This window comes from Oncorhynchus kisutch, linkage group LG12 (genome assembly GCF_002021735.2).
Source record: "Oncorhynchus kisutch isolate 150728-3 linkage group LG12, Okis_V2, whole genome shotgun sequence".
NCBI lineage: Eukaryota > Metazoa > Chordata > Actinopteri > Salmoniformes > Salmonidae > Oncorhynchus > Oncorhynchus kisutch.
The window spans coordinates 45,920,776-45,938,003 of NC_034185.2; the positions used below are offsets into that span (position 1 = coordinate 45,920,776).

Below are 17,228 nucleotides of genomic sequence, written 5' to 3' on the forward strand. Positions count from 1 at the left end.
AAATCCATGTACACCAGCTTACATGGAAGCAAAAAAAACACACCACAAAAACATTCTTCAGACGTTTCATATGAAAGGCGACACATTGTATTACGGAAGTTAGGCTACACAATGACGAGAAATCATAGATAGTCCTCCAAGCCTCTAAGAGTAATTTAACTTGGAAATAGATTATGAGGCTGGTGGGTCGGTCTCGGGCCAGTTCAAAGCCCCTGTTTTACATTATTTACCAACATCAAATTATTTCCCTGTAATTAGATTTCTCAACTGCACTGGGAAACTTTCCAGCAGTCCAAAGTTGAATACACGAATTTGCATGGTGGTATTGGGAGAAGAGGAGGGTATGAAAAGAGAAAAAACACTAGACAAACAACATCTATTAGGCCTACCATAGTGGATACAGTGTGGTGTGGCTGAGTCTACAAAATTACTTTGTAATAGGCTTTGTTGTAACATCGATACAGAAGTCTAGCCTGGAACTAGTTTTACAGTATTATGTTACAAGTAAACAAGTCTTGTCAGAGGAGCCCGTAGGGTAGCAGCCTAATTCCATTTTTTTGTAGCATCCCCTTGGACAGGAAGTTAGTCTATCTCAGGGCCCTACCCCAATCCATGTCCGTAATGCTGAGTGCCAGGCAGAGAGGCATCGTGTACCATTTTGTAGTTTTCAGTATGATTGAACCCTCAACCTTCCAATCTCAAGGTGGATACTGTAACCACAAGGCCACTGAGTTGGTCTATTCTAACCAGCCCTAAAGTGTTATGTCCTATGCATCAAAGCTGGGACCGAGAGACTGAAAAACAGCTTCTGTCTCAAAGGCCATCAGTTAAACAGCCATCACTAGCACAGAGAGGTTGCTGCCTAGAAACAGTCTTGAAATCATTTTCCACTTCAATAAATGGATCACTAGTCACTTTAATCAGGTTTACATATCCTGCATTACTCATCTCATATGTATATACTCTATTTTATACCATCTATTGCATCTTGCCTATGCCACTCAGTCAATTCTCATCCATATATTTATATGTACATATTCCTAATCCATTACTTAGATTTGTGTGTATTAGGTAGTTGTTGTGGAATTGTTAGATTACATGTGTCGTAGCTGAATCAGAATGAGTTAGGTAACATAGATAAATAAGATGATTTATTTACTTTCATAATATGCTTGTGAGATACTTGTCATTAGAATGTCTCTTTTTGGACTATACTGTCGCCCGTTGCATTTTTCCTTTCTTCTCTAGGGAAAAGTCACTTGGGGCCCAGAGAGGGGAGAGGTCGGAATGGAACATTGTCTTCATATGTCAATGTATCTGTTAAACCATGTGAGATGTCGTGGAAAATTGCAAGATTATGCTATAGTGCTTATAAGATTATTTTATAATCTTTGTATTGCATTAGAATGGTTGTTTTATTCGACAGAATAGAAGCTGTCGAATATTGCGTGTGTGTGTTCCACTGAGGTTGGGGCCTCTATGAGATAGCACTGACAGAGGAGATTTACAATGTCTTTGGCCAATAAAGCCTAAAGATAGTGAGGTAATGTTTTGGTACTATGAAGTATCTGGAACGAGATTAGAATCTTGTTTTAGAGACCAAACTGAACGATAATTTATAGCTAATGCTATCTGGCTATGGGATACTCATCTCTCAAATAAAAGGCCCTTTGTGAAGTTTCTGAGATCTGTGGTTCGTCATGTAAATTGAGAGGGGTGTATCTTGGCTATAAAAGATTATCTTATAGGCACTCTCAGAATTCATTTATAGACACTGAATTGATCTGAGAGTCAAAGGTGAAGCTCATTTGATTAAAGATGAAGTTTAAATATAACTCTGACTTGTGTGTGGTTTGTAAACTCTCCTCATTTAGTAATACAGGAAAATACCACAACACATGTTCGATTTTTTTACCTTTATTTTACTAGGCAAGTCAGTTAAGAACAAGTTCTTATTTACAATGACAGCCTACCGGGTAATAGTGGGTTAACCGCCTTGTTCAGGCAGAACAATAGACTTTTAATTTGTCAGCTCTGGGATTCGATCCAGCAACCTTTCGGTTACCGGCCCAACGCTAAAACAACAAGGCTACCTGCCACCCCAGATAATGCTGCATTGTCGGAACTAGAAGCATAACAATTCGCTACACTCGCAATAACTACTGCTAACCATGTGTATGTGACCAATACAATTTGATTTGATTTGATTTCTTATGAACCGTGAAGTTCTTTGTAATTTAATTTCCATGTTATTTAATTTCTTACTCGCTAACATCAAATCAGGGAGATTGTTTGTGTTTCATCTTGGGAAAATGGACATTTCATGTGACCTCACGCAGGACACATTCTTAGAATTTGAGATTTTTGATGTTGTTGAAAATGGACATTTCGGCAGTCATAGGTGCGAATCCTTATGTACACTTGGTCATGCATTGATGTCAATGAGAGAAAAAGAGTGTCTCAATTGGCACCCATATTCCTATATAGCGCACTACTTTTTATGGGCTCTGGTCAAAAGTAGTGTACTATAATAGGAATAGCCTGTGTAATTATATACGGAGTCTGTTCCCAGCATGCTTTGAGAAGCGTGAGAGGAGGAAATGAGGAAGTGGACCCACCCTGATCATAAGAACGGCTTTCCGGATGTCACGCACGCCGTCGTAGACCAGGCGGGACGCGTCGATGAACTCGTTCTCCTCGAAGGTCTGTGGGGGGTTTGTGCTCAGTGCCTCGATGGCCACCTCCACTTGTTCAGCGAAACGGGGCATGACTGGAAGAAGGGAGGGAGAGAGAGGGAGGGAAAGGGAGAGAAAGGGAGAGAAAAAGAGATAACAATAAGAATGGCGACCAGAACTTACTTGACTCAGGTGCACTCACTTAATTAATTTTTATATTTTAGGCAACATGTCCTGCTACAGTGTTGCAGCATGTGCCTTCCTCAGTGTGTGTGTGAGAAACAGACAGAGAGAGAGAGAGAGAGAGAGAGAGAGAAGGATAAACAAAGGTGAAAAACAAGAGAAATGTCTGAAAAAACAAAGTGTATCTTTCCCTCTGGGGGGGACAGGCACATTGGTTTGAGAGAGAGGTGGAATACCGAAAGAGACGTGTGTGTGTCTATGTAAGACAATGTGTGGGTGTTCTATTCTCAAACCAAGGAGACACACTCTGCGTGTCAAATACATCTTCTGAAGCGAGGGTCCCAGCCTCTGTCAATGTAGCCTCTCGAGAAAAAGACGAGATGTCACCAGATATCTGGTACCACAGGGATGGGGCGCCCGAGTGCCCTTCGCACGCCAATTAGCAGTTTCACCTTGGCTACACTACCGGGAGAGCGGCTGTCTGTCACCTATCACCGCGTGAGTGCTAGGATGCTAATGCGCTAGCTTTGATTGGCAGCCATTCACCTATTAATCTGTCAGTGCTAGCATGCTAGTACGCTAGCTCTGGTTGACAGCCACTCAAGTTAACAGGTTGCTGATGAGGGACTGAAAAATCATTGCCAAAACAAAAGGCTGCAAAACAAAAAGTTGCGAACTCCGACAATAACAATGGCTGGCATTTAGCGGGAATATTAGTTTGGCAAGCGATGCCAACGGAGTATCTGTATGTTCTTTGTGCGTTCACAGGAGGGGTGTTGAATTTGAATAAATGCCAGGGCAATCGTGCCGAATATATTCATGTTGAGTGGGACAGCTACATAATCATCTTCAGACGAATCGTGATGATCTGATGCAGGCAATGTTTAAAGGTCCAATGCAGCCATTTTTATCTCAATATCAAATCCTTTCTGGGTAACAATTCAGTACCTTACTGTGATGTTTTGAATTAAAATGGTCAAAAATAAACTACAATAGCTTCTTGGCCAAGAGCAGTTTCACAAGCAATAATTTTGCTAGGACTGTCTGGAAATGATCTGAGTGGGGAGGGGAAAACGGAAAACTAGCTGTTATTGGCATAACGGTTTGGAACAGGCTTTTCAAATAGCTCTTAAACTAAAAGAGCGGTATCATCATTTTCACAATTTCACAGTGTTTTTTCAACCTCATAGTGTGGAAACATATAAAACACAGGTAAGGCATGTTTTTCGACTGCACTAGGCCTTTAATAATTGTTTTAATGCTGTGGTTCTGCTTGAGCAATAACAGCTGAATCAATGGGTTACGCTTAAACCACCTGACAGAGAACAAACTGAGAGAACAAAACAATATTTAGGTGGATTGACACGACCTTGTTTGACCCAGTCTGATTAGAGCCGGCCAGTTCCCTTTTCACTGTCAAGTGGACACTAGGGACACACGCGCACACACACACACATACACAGTATCCAATCCGCGTAGATAGACTCACTCGACTTATGTCGTGACGCCTTCACAATTTCAGATTCAGCAGCAAGCGCCTCAGTCTACAGCTTGTACTCATTATCTGTCTACACTGAGCCGTCGTCTCATTTCAGAGGAGAAAAGGGGGTCAGTACAACAAGACGAGAGGCACTCGCAAAAACCTTCTGATGCATAAAGAAAAGAGAAAAACATGACATAATATTCTCTGAGCGGCTGTTGAAATACACATAAAATATTCAGAGAGGCATGATGAAACAAACACAATAAGAGGGATGAATTTGGAGAGGAGGTTGAATTTGGGCTCTGGATCACTGGTGAAGAAGAAGAAGACGAAGAAGAAGAAGAAGCACGTCTAATGAGAATGAGGGGAGGGAGGGGGGAAAACGACAACAACAACAAAGATGTTATGTGCTAGTGGATATGCCCCTGACACCCCCGACAAACACGCTGTGTGATATTATTGTCATTCTCCTCAGAGCCTCTCTCTCTCTCTCTCTCTCTTCTCTGTTCACCGTGAAGTGACGAAAATCAATTAGAAGCTTAAGTCAGAAAGGTAAATCAGACAAAAATACACATAAACGTATTAAAAACACTGGGGCTGGTTATTATACACCAAACATAAAAGGTGCTACAAAAACAGTTTTCCTTTTTTCTCTCTAAAATTAATCTTTTTTTAATTCAGTTTAATCCACTTACTGGATTAGCGTAAAATAGGCTATTGGGAAAATTTGTGCAGGGCTAGGGTTTTTAAATAGAAATAGCTAAATGTTCTCCGAGACGCTTAATGAGGAAAGTTGCTGATGGTAAAAGGAGCAATTTCACTCATTCCGGTTGAGAAATGATAAAGGGAATTAAACGTGACCGCGTTGGAATGGATTTGTTTTCCTCCCCCCTTCCCAAGCCCAACTATAAATCAAGAGAGAAGTCATGAAAGTACAATGAATGAAGTGAATGCTTAAATATTCGGCAAAGTGCTTAGTGGAACCAGAGTGGCAGAACGCAACACGCAGCCAACAAAGACATCCTCAAGGCCTAAGATCACAGGAGGACAGCGCTGCTCGCGTCGTGACATAATAGACTCCTCGTAGGAAAACAAAAAAAAAACACTTCCGACTTCCGCACAAACAAACCAAAAAGGCCGTAAATCGCAGAGTGTGCCATTAACCTTCAAACCGGAGCCGTCACTGTGATTTGTGTTTTCGCCTTATGGAAGGGAGGGAGGAAACGCAGTGAGGGAGGAAACGGAGTGAGGGAGGAAACGGAGAGAGGGAGGAAACGGAGAGAGGGAGGAAACGGAGTGAGGGAGGAAACGGAGTGAGGGAGGAAACGGAGAGAGGGAGGAAACGGAGTAAGGGAGGAAACGGAGAGAGGGAGGAAACGGAGTGAGGGAGGAAACGGAGTGAGGGAGGAAACGCAGTGAGGGAGGAAAAGCAGTGAGGGAGGAAACGGGAAACGCAGTGAGGGAGGAAACGGAGTGAGGGAGGAAACGGAGTGAGGGAGGAAACGGAGAGAGGGAAGAAACGGAGTGAGGGAGGAAACGGAGAGAGGGAGGAAACGTAGAGAGGGAAGAAACGGAGTGAGGGAGGAAAAGGAGTGAGGGAGCGCATTGCCAAGTCTGACCGGAAGTATCTTTAGCCCCCCCCCCCCCCCCCACAGTTCTCTCCCCATCACAAACACGCACGCACGCAAGTACACACACACACGCACGCACACACACTTCTTTTTGATTTAGCTGCTGCTGAGACTTCTGCCTACGAGTGTCTCTCTGGGCGATCTAGTTTGCCCCAACCTCAGCTAAACTGTCTCACCTCGCTGTACATCCTATACTGCTGATTCCTACTCCAATACACTAGTCAGCTTTTTTGTCTATACCACCCACCCACTGCTGCTGAAGAAGCTTCTTCCCACCTTTCTCCCTTTCTTTCTCCCCCTCCCCTTTCCTCTTCTCTTTTCCTCCCTCTCTAACCCGCTCTCTCCTCTCCCCTCCCATCCCCACCACTCCTCTGCTCTCCTCTGGCTAGCCATCTGTGTCTCATTTATACTAAACCCCCCCCCCTGTCCATAATCATAACAACTGATGAAACTGAGAGAGAAAGAGTGACTCATTTCAAGCCACTGTCTGTGTAGCGTGGGAAACACCTGGGTAGGGTGATGCAACTTGGTGGCCATTTTGGAGCTTGTGTACTGCGAATTGGCACTCACAGCTGAAAGGATTCTTGACTTAGCTATCACACTCTCCAGTCCTCTCCACAGTATCATTCCATCCGTTGCTTTTGGTTGGAAAAAACAGTGAATGTAACCTGTGTTAGAGCTGACATAGGCCTATCTGCCATTCATTACATTATTTTAGACTTGTAGTGTGTGTGTAATTACTCTCCCATATTCTAGACATAATCAAATTTCCATAAATTCCCTGGGATTCCCTGAAATCGCAGTTGGAGGATTCCTAGAATCTGCACGGAAATAGCAGGAAATCTGGAATTATCCAACCAAGTTTCTGGAAAACCAGGGAATTTATTACATGTTAGTCATTTAGCAGATACTTTGATCCAGAGCAATTAGGGTTAAGTGCCTTGGTTAACGACACATCAACAGACTTTTCACCTAGTTGGCTCAGGGATTCAAACCAGCGACCTTTCAGTTATTGGCCCAACACTCTTAAACACTAGGCCATATATCAGCTTTATATCTACCTTCTCTGGGCAAAATCTTAATGATCAAGTAAAAAAAAAATATATAAAAAAATCTAATTTGTTTAAATGCAGGTGGGGAGAGAGAGAGCAGATAGAAAGGAGTGAGGAGAGGGCGAGAGAGAGATAACCCCTTTCACATGAGGCTATTGATTTAGCCCCCCCCCCCCCCCCCCTTCAAGGACAAGCCTCAATCCCTAGGTCTGTGTGTGTGAAGTAGAATGTCTGTCAGGAATCTATGGCTCAGCTTAACGGAGTTGAGCAGTCTGCTTGTGTGTGTGTGTGTGTGTGTGTGTGTGTGTGTGTGTGTGTGTGTGTGTGTGTGTGTGTGTGTGTGTGTGTGTGTGTGTGTGTGTATGTGTGTGTGTGTGTGTGTGTGTGTGTGTGTGTGTGTGTGTGTGTGTGTGTGTGTGTGTGTGTGTGTGTGTGTGTGTGTGTGTGTTCCCAGCCCGACTGCCTGTACTACACCAAACTATAAATATAACTGGGTTCACTGTTGAGGAAGACAAAGGGCCATTAAGTGACATGGGTCAAAGGTGAGACACTTGTGATAAGCAGAGCGAGTTAGACAGCTTGACCATTTGACGACTGTCACTGGGGAGGTGAGTGACAGCTTCTAGCGTTGAGTAAATAGCGCACAGAGATGCATAGGCACAAAGTCACACACAAACACATACGCAAGAAGGCACACAGGCAAGCATGAATATGCAGACTCACGCAGACACATCTAGACTTGGCTTCCTCCCTGGAGGATCTCAGCCAGGCAGGTCAGAAGGATTCTAACACACTCTAACTAGCTGGTAGTCCTTACAACAAACACACACACACACACACACACACACACACACACACCACACAAACACACACATGCAGGCACACACACACAGACACACACACCTGGCTTTAGTTTACATAAAGTGCAACAGCAGTCCAGGACGCCACCTGTTCAGTCCTCTGCCACTGACTCTACCCTCTCCTCTCTCTCTCTCCTTCATTTTTCATCAGTTGTTCTTTTCCCCCCTCCACCTCCATGTCTCACTATCTCTCCGCCAGCTTTCAGGAGGCACCAATTTAGCCTCTGACAGAGCAGGCCCCAGGCCCCAGGCCAAAACAGGCCACGGTGCCACCTTCAGTAGAGATTAGTCCACTTTAGATGTAGCTGGAAGAATAGATGTAGGCGGAAGGTATTATCTGTGGTCCAACCCTGGCCTTGTACTACCACACTGATCTTGCGTGGTTATACAGTCGAGAATGACACAAATATTAATTTCCACAGAGTTTGCTTCTTCAGTGTCTTTAGATATTTTTGTCAGATGTTACTATGGAATACTGAAGTATAATGATAAGTGTCAACGGCTTTTATTGACAATTACATGAAATTGATGCAAAGAGTCAATGTTTGCAGTGTTGACCCTTCTTTTTCAAGACCTCTGCAATCCGCCCTGGCATGCTGTCAATTAACTTCTGGGCCACATCCTGACTGATGGCAGCCCATTCTTGCATAATCAATACTTAGAGTTTGTCAGAATTAGTGGGTTTTTGTTTGTCCACCGGCCTCTTTAGGATTGACCACAAGTTCTCAATGGAATTAATGTCTGGGGAGTTTTCTGGCCATGGACCCAAAATATCACTGTTTTGTTCCCCGAGCCACTTAGTTATCACTTTTGCCCTATGGCAAGGTGCTCCATCATGCTGGAAAGGGCATTGTTCGTCACCAAACTGTTCCTGGATGGTGGCGAGAATGGGAAAGGGGATTCATCAGAGAAAATGACTTTACCCCAGTCCTCAGCGGTTCAATACCTGTACCATTTGCAGAATATCAGTCTGTCCCTGATGTTTTTCCTGGAGAGAAGTGGCTTCTTTGCTGCCCTTCTTGACACCAGGCCATCCTCCAAAAGTCTTCGCCTCACTGTGCGTGCAGATGCACTCACACCTGGCTGCTGCCATTCCTGAGCAAGCTCTGTACAGGTGGTGCCCCGATCCCACAGCTGAATCAACTTTAGGAGAGGGTCCTGGCGCTTGCTGAACTTTCTTGGGAGCCCTGAAGCCTTCTTCACAACAATTGAACCGCTCTCCTTGAAGTTTTTGATGATCCGATTTAGGTGTAATCTTACTAGCAGCAATATCCTTGCCTGTGAAGCCCTTTTTGTGCAAAGCAATGATGGTGGCAGTTAACCATGATTGACAGAGGAAGAACAATGATTCCATGCACCACCCTCCTTTTGAAGCTTCCAGTATGTTATTCAAACTCAATCAGCATGACAGAGTGATCTCCAACCTTGTCCTCATCAACACTCACACCTGTGTTAACGAGAGAATCACTGACATGTCAGCTGGTCCTTTTGTGGCAGGGCTGAAATGCAGTGGAAATGTTGTTTTGGGATTCAGTTCATTTGCATGGCAAAGAGGGACTTTGCAATTAATTGCAATTCATCTGATCACTCTTCATAACTTTCTGGAGTATATGCAAATTGCCATCATACAAACTGAGGCAGCAGACTTTGTGAAAATTAATATTTGTGTCATTCTCAAAACTTTTGGTCACGACTGTATAAACATGTTTCACTATTTATGCAAGCTCATGAGATCAGTGTGGTAGCACAGGGCTAGTCCACCCCTAGAGATGTATCAAACCTGACCCCATTCATCCTTCCTCACCCTAGCAGCCCCATCCCTCCATCGTTCCTCTCCTCCATCTTTCTCATTACAAGTCATTCACCAGGGTGGGAAATCCATTGTTGCTCTGGTTATTTCCCCTCTGCCGGGATAATGAAAGAGACAATCAGCGTTACTCGAGTGCCCCTCGCCGCAGAGGCGATAAGTCATAAACAAGCATTAAACAAGTCGCACATGGTGCCATCAGGGCCAGCTGTGCTAGGCTAGGATCGCCCTGTTGTTTACACACACAGAACAGAGGAATCTATGGCCTGGCTTCCTGGACAAAGATTAAACCTAGTCCTGGAAATTGTTCTTTGGAGATTCACCATAAAAAGTGGATTTTAGTCGAGGACGAGGAGTTATCTGGAATGGACTGTGTGCCCAGCCCAACTGTCTGTACTACCTACCCCGAGCAATACATCTGACTGGGGTCATTGTTAAGGAAGAGAGGGGCCGGGGTTGAGTTACAGACTCTGGCATTGAGTGGTGAGCACACATTAATAGGCTTGCATGAATACGAATACACACGCACACACACACACACACACACACACACACACACACACATAAACACACACACGCTTGCGCATGCCTCTCTGATGGACACTCTAACTAAATGGCAGTCCTACAGTACACCCCAGAGTCCTGGCTGCAGTTTACACAGGCAATAGCAGTCCAGGACGCCACCTGTTCACACCTCCACCACTGACTCCACCCTCTGCTCTCTCTCTCTCCTCTCATCCAATTGTCATCTGTTTTGCTCCCCCCCTCCACCTCCACGTCTCACTATCTCTCCGCCAGCTTTCAGGAGGCACCAATTTAGCCTCTGACAGAGCAGGCCCCAGGCCAAAACATGCCACAGTGGCACCTAAAGGTGAGATTAGTCTGTTGCCGTGTCTGTGTGTTCCCTCCATGTTGAAGTCACACACTGCAGTGGACGTGTAGAGTCAGGTGGACAGGGCCTACCAATGACAGCAGGCTTGCGTCCCAAATGGCTTTACGTCCCTATTCACTTCATAACGAACTACTTTTGTCAAAAGTAATGCACTTCATAGGAATATGGTACTATTTGGGATGCATTCCTGGTGTTGCAGTGGAACAGGGGAAAGGGGGATACCTAGTCAGTTGCACAACTGAATGCATTCAACCGAAATATGTCTTCAGCATTTAACCCAACCCCTCTGAATCAGAGAGGTGCGTGTGGGGGGGCTGCCTTAATCAGCCTCCCAGAGAGCAGTTGTTGTTGGGGGTTAACTGCCTTGCTCAAGGGCTGAGCGGCATGTTTCTTCGCCTTGCCGGCTGGGGGATCTTGCGACTTTCGGTTAGTGCCCTGAAGCTTGACGACTCCATATGTGGCGGGTTCTATTTCCTTGTATGTTTTTAGACAGGGAGTGAGATCCTTTCAAATCAGGAAATGAACACAAATAGTTTGATTCAACATGCTAAGCCCGGATTGATTAAATCCTGACACACTGCAGAGTAGCAACTGTCCAATTAGCATGCTTTAAACTTATGCACTTTTAAGGGTAGTGGGTCAACATTGATTTATTCTTAGCCTTGAAAGTAAAAAGATGAAGAAAAGGCTACAAATAAGAGTAAACAAATAGATGTAGGCGGAAGGTATTATCTGTGGTCCAACCCTAGCCTCGTACTACCACACTGATCTTGCGAGGTTATATAAATATGTTTCACTATTTATGCAAGCTCATGAGATCAGTGTGGTAGCACAGGGCTAGTCCACCCCTAGAGATGTATCAAACCTGACCCCATTCATCCTTCCTCACCCTGGCAGCCCCATCCCTCCATCGTTCCTCTCCTCCATCTTTCTCATTACAAGTCATTCACCAGGGTGGGAAATCCATTGTTGCTCTGGTTATTTCCCCTCTGCCGGGATAATGAAAGAGACAATCAGCGTTACTCGAGTGCCCCTCGCCGCAGAGGCGATAAGTCATAAACAAGCATTAAACAAGTCACACATGGTGCCATCGGGGCCAGCTGTGCTAGGCTAGGACCACCCTGTTGTTTACACACACAGAACAGAGGAATCTATGGCCTGGCTTCCAGGACAAAGATTAAACCTAGTCCTGGAATAGAAATCATGGTCTATGGAGAGTCACGATTGAAAGTACTATTTAATCCAGGACTAGGCTTAATCTGTGTATAGGAAACCAGCCCCTTGGGTCTACCTTATGAATGTGACTATGGAACTGTTGATAGGTGGCATATTCAACAGACCAGGGTTGGCTGGTGTCAGTTCTATGTCAACTCAGTTCTACTGGAAACTGAGTTTGTGAATTAGGAGAAAACTGCCCATCATTTCCAATTAGGGTTTATTCTAATAATTTCAATAAATTCTCAGTTAACTCCATGGTGTTGACTAGATTCAAATGAATCGTCCAAGTTGAATCCATCGACACAACATCACAGAACAATACAGTACTGCACAATAGAGCCTTGTATCAGTGTATAAGCATCACATTGCAAAAATATATGAATCATGGTTATTGGTGCGTAAATCAAGACATTGCATTCAAGTAAAGTAGTACAGTACAGTAAGTAAAGTACTACAGTATAGTAAGAAAGGTAATACAGTACAGTAAGTAAAGCAGTACAGTACAGTAAGTACAGTAGTACAGTGCAGTAAGTAAAGTACTACAGTATAGGAAGAAAGGATATACAGTACAGTAAGTAAAGCAGTACAGTACAGTAAGTAAAGTAGTACAGTGCAGTAAGTAGAGTAGTACAGTAAGTAAAGTAGTACAGTACACTAAGTAATGTAATACAGTAAGTAAGTAAGTAAGTAAGCAAAGTAGTACAGTGCAGTAAGTACAGTAGTACAGTAAGTGAAGTAGTACAGTACACTAAGTAATGTAATACAGTAAGTAAGTAAGTAAGTAAGTAAAGTAGTACAGTGCAGTAAGAAAGGTAATACAGTACGGTAAGTAAGTAAAGTAGTACAGCGCAGTAAGTACCGTAGTACAGTAAGTAAAGTAGTACAGTACACTAAGTAATGTAATACAGTAAGTAAGTAAGTAAGCAAAGTAGTACAGTGCAGTAAGTACAGTAGTACAGTAAGTGAAGTAGTACAGTACACTAAGTAATGTAATACAGTAAGTAAGTAAGTAAGTAAAGTAGTACAGTGCAGTAAGTAAAGTAGTACAATATAGTAAGAAAGGGAATACAGTACGGTAAGTAAGTAAAGTAGTACAGTGAAGTAAGTAAAGTAGTACAGTATAGTAAGAAAGGTAATACAGTACGGTAAGTAAGTAAAGTAGTACAGTGCAGTAAGTAAAGTAGTACAGTATAGTAAGAAAGGTAATACAGTACGGTAAGTAAGTAAAGTAGTACAGTACACTAAGTAATGTAATACAGTAAGTAAGTAAGTAAAGTAGGACTGTGCAGTAAGTAAAGTAGTACAGTATAGTAAGAAAGGTAATACAGTACGGTAAGTGAGTAAAGTAGTACAGTGAAGTAAGTAAAGTAGTACAGTATAGTAAGAAAGGTAATACAGTACGGTAAGTAAGTAAAGTAGTACAGTGCAGTAAGTACAGTAGTACAGTAAGTAAAGTAGTACAGTACACTATGTAATGTAATACAGTAAGTAAGTAAGTAAGCAAGTAAAGTAGTACAGTGCAGTAAGTACAGTAAGTAAAGTAGTACAGTACACTAAGTAATGTAGTACAGTAAGTAAGTTAGTAAGTAAGTAAAGTAGTACAGTGCAGTAAGTAAATCAGTACAGTATAGTAAGAAAGGTAATACAGTACGGTAAGTAAGTACAGTAGTACAGTACACCAAGTAATGTAATACAGTAAGTAAGTAAGTAAGTAAGTAAAGTAGTACAGTGCAGTAAGTAAAGTAGTACAGTATAGTAAGAAAGGTAATACAGTACGGTAGTAAGTAAAGTAGTACAGTGCAGTAAGTAAAGTAAAGTACAGTATAGTAAGAAAGGTAATACAGTACGGTAAGTAAGTAAAGTAGTACAGTACACAAAGAAATGTAATACAGTAAGTAAGTAAGTAAAGTAGGACTGTGCAGTAAGTAAAGTAGTACAGTATAGTAAGAAAGGTAATACAGTACGGTAAGTAAGTAAAGTAGTACAGTGAAGTAAGTAAAGTAGTACAGTAAGTAAGTAAGGTAGTACAGTGCAGTAAGTAAAGCTGTACAGTATAGTAAGAAAGGTAATACAGTACGGTAAGTAAGTAAAGTAGTACAGTACACCAAGTAATGTAATACAGTAAGTAAGTAAAGTAGTACAGTGCAGTAAGTAAAGTAGTACAGTATAGTAAGAAAGGTAATACAGTACGGTAAGTAAGTAAAGTAGTACAGTACACTAAGTAATGTAATACAGTAAGTAAGTAAGTAAGTAAGTAAGTAAGTAAGTAAGTAAGTAAGTAAGTAAAGTAGGACAGTGCAGTAAGTAAAGTAGTACAGTATAGTAAGAAAGGTAATACAGTACGGTAAGTAAGTAAAGTAGTACGGTGCAGTAAGTACAGTAGTACAGTAAGTAAAGTAGTACAGTACACTAAGTAATGTAATACAGTAAGTAAGTAAGTAAAGTAGTACAGTGCAGTAAGTACAGTAGTACAGTAAGTAAAGTAGTACAGCACACTATGTAATGTAATACAGTAAGTAAGTAAGTAAGTAAAGTAGTACAGTGCAGTAAGTCCAGTAAGTAAAGTATTACAGTACACTAAGTAATGTAATACAGTAAGTAAAGTAAGTAAGTAAAGTAGTACAGTGCAGTAAGTAAAGGCGTACAGTATAGTAAGAACGTTAATACAGTACGGTAAGTAAGTAAAGTAGTACAGTACACCAAGTAAAGTAATACAGTAAGTAAGTAAGTAAGTAAGTAAAGTAGTACAGTATAGCAAGAAAGGTAATACAGTACGGTAAGTAAGTAAAGTAGTACAGTGAATTAAGTAAAGTAGTACAGTATAGTAAGAAAGGTAATACAGTACGGTAAAGTAAGTAAAGTAGTACAGTGCAGTAAGTAAAGTAGTACAGTATAGTAAGAAATGTAATACAGTATGGTAAGTAAGTAAAGTAGTACAGTGCAGTAAGTACAGTAGTACAGTAAGTAAAGTAGTACAGTACACTAAGTAATGTAATACAGTAAGTAGGTAAGTAAGTAAAGTAGTACAGTGCAGTAAGTACAGTAGTAGAGTAAGTAAAGTAGTACAGTACACTAAGTAATGTAATACAGTAAGTAAGTAAGTAAGTAAGTAAGTAAGCAAGTAAGTAGTGCAGTATAGTAAGAACGGTAATACAGTACGGTAAGTAAGTAAAGTTGCCCAGTGCAGTAAGTAAAGTAGTACAGTATATTAAGTAAGGTAATACAGTACAGTAAGTAAAGCAGTACAGTACAGTAAGTAAAGTTGTACAGTGCAGTAAGTAAAGTAGTACAGTAAGTAAGTAGTACAGTACACTAAGTAATGTTATACAGTAAGTAAGTAAAGTAGTACAATACAGTAAGTAAAGTAGTACAGTGCACTATGTAATGTAATACAGTAAATAAGTAAGTAAAGTAGTACAATACAGTAAGTAAAGTAGTACAGTACAGTAAGTATAGTAGTACAGTACAGTAAGTATAGTACAGTACAGTAAGTAAAGTAGTACAGTACAGTAAGTAAAGTAGTACAGTACAGTAAGTAAAGGAGTACAGTACAGTAAGTACAGCAAGTAAAGTAGTACAGTACAGTAAGTAAAGTGGTACAGTACAGTAAGTAAAGTGGTACAGTACAGTACAGTAAGTAAAGTAGTACATTACAGTAAGTAAAGTAGTACAGTACAGTAAGTATAGTGGTACAGTACAGTAAGTAAAGTGGTACAGTACAGTACAGTACAGTAAGTAAAGTAGTACATTACAGTAAGTAAAGTAGTACATTACAGTAAGTAAAGTAGTACAGTACAGTAAGTATAGTACAGTACAGTAAGTTAAGTGGTACAGTACAGTAAGTAAAGTAGTACAGTACAGTACGTAAAGTAGTACAGTACAGTACAGTAAGTAAAGTAGTACAGTACAGTACAGTAAGTAAAGTACAGTACAGTAAGTTAAGTAGTACAGTACATTAAGTAAAGTAGTACAGTAAGTACAGTAAGTAAAGTAGCACAGTACAGTAAGTAAAGTGGTACAGTGCAGTAAGTAAAGAAGTACAGTACAGTAAGTAAAGTAGTACAGTGCAGTAAGTATAGTACAGTAGAGTAAGTAAAGTAGTACAGTACAGTAAGTAAAGTAGCACAGTACAGTAAGTATAGTATAGTACAGTAAGTTAAGTAATACAGTACAGTAAGTAGTACAGTACAGTAAGTAAAGTAGCACAGTACAGTAAGTAAAGTAGTACAGTGCAGTAAGTAAAGTAGTACAGTGCAGTAAGTATAGTACAGTACAGTAAGTTAAGTAGTACAGTACAGTACATAAAGTAAGTAAAGTAGTACAGTAAAGTTCAGTACAGTGAAGAGCACATGGTCACATCTCCGGGGATTCGTACCTGTCTGGGAGATACTATACTGTACCACCATGCCCCACAAAGTCACTTTGGGGACTGCCTAAAAAAGACTGTGGATGAATAATGATATGAATTCATAAGGATGTGTTCTCCCCTTATCAGAGGTTATTAAAGGCTAATGAGAGTCAAACCACACTCGTGTCGGAGCCACTCTTTCCCTGTCCCCCTCCTGCCCTCAGTGAAATGAATATAAACTGCCTGCCTCGCTCCTTTTTTTAAGGAAGAGAAAAAAAGAGCAAGGAGAAAAAAACATGGTAATGTCGAGTTTTGAACTGTTCAAACCCGTTAGCTAGCTAACGCCCGCTCAGTCAAAGGAGGAGACGTGTCGCACATTAACCTTCATGGGGTTTGGTTGCGGTTGCATGCTCGATTGATGCTGCTAATTGAAATGTATAAGGCGAGGGGGGGTTGGGACTGACTCTGACTGGGTTCTTATTCATCTTAACTATATTTCTCTTTGATGGAGAGCTGTTTAGTTGCTTGTTCCTCCCCTCCTTGTGTTTTAGTGGCGGTGGTGTTTGTTAAAAGCCTCCATGCACATCTGATCTGCACCATAAAGCACCTCTATTGATCCCTGGTGAACTGTATCTATCCCCCCCTCTCTATCCATCTCTCCATCCTCCTCTCCCCTCTCTTCATCGTCCTCTCCCCATTCTCTTCTCTCCCGCCTCTCCCTCTCCCCATCCACCTCACCCCCCTCTTCATCCTCCTCTCCCTTCTCTCCATCCTCTCCCTTTCTCCTACTCTTCCTCCCCTCCCTACAATTCAGCAGAACGGACAGTACCAGTCAAACGTTTGGACACACCTACTCATTGAAGGGTTTTTCTTTATTTTGACTATTTTCTACATTGTAGAATAATAGTGATGACATCAAAACTATGAAATAACACATATAGAATCATGTACTGTAGTAACCAAAAAAAGTGTTAAACAAATCAAAATATATTTATATTGAAGTTTCTTCAAAGTAGCCAACATGACAGCTTTGTACAGAGCAGAATGTATATACAGTGCCTTGCGAAAGTATTCGGCCC

General features: G+C 41.7%; 1 protein-coding gene across 1 annotated transcript in view; it reads right to left on the reverse strand.

Moving 5' to 3' along the window:
- LOC109901063 (catenin alpha-2-like) overlaps positions 1–17,228 on the reverse strand; it is a 651,970-nt gene that overhangs the window by 42,993 nt on the left and 591,749 nt on the right. Inside the window, exon 13 of the mRNA XM_020497062.2 lies at positions 2,619–2,770. Coding sequence (XP_020352651.2) covers positions 2,619–2,770 — 152 coding nt within the window. The remainder of the gene's footprint in view (positions 1–2,618; positions 2,771–17,228) is intronic.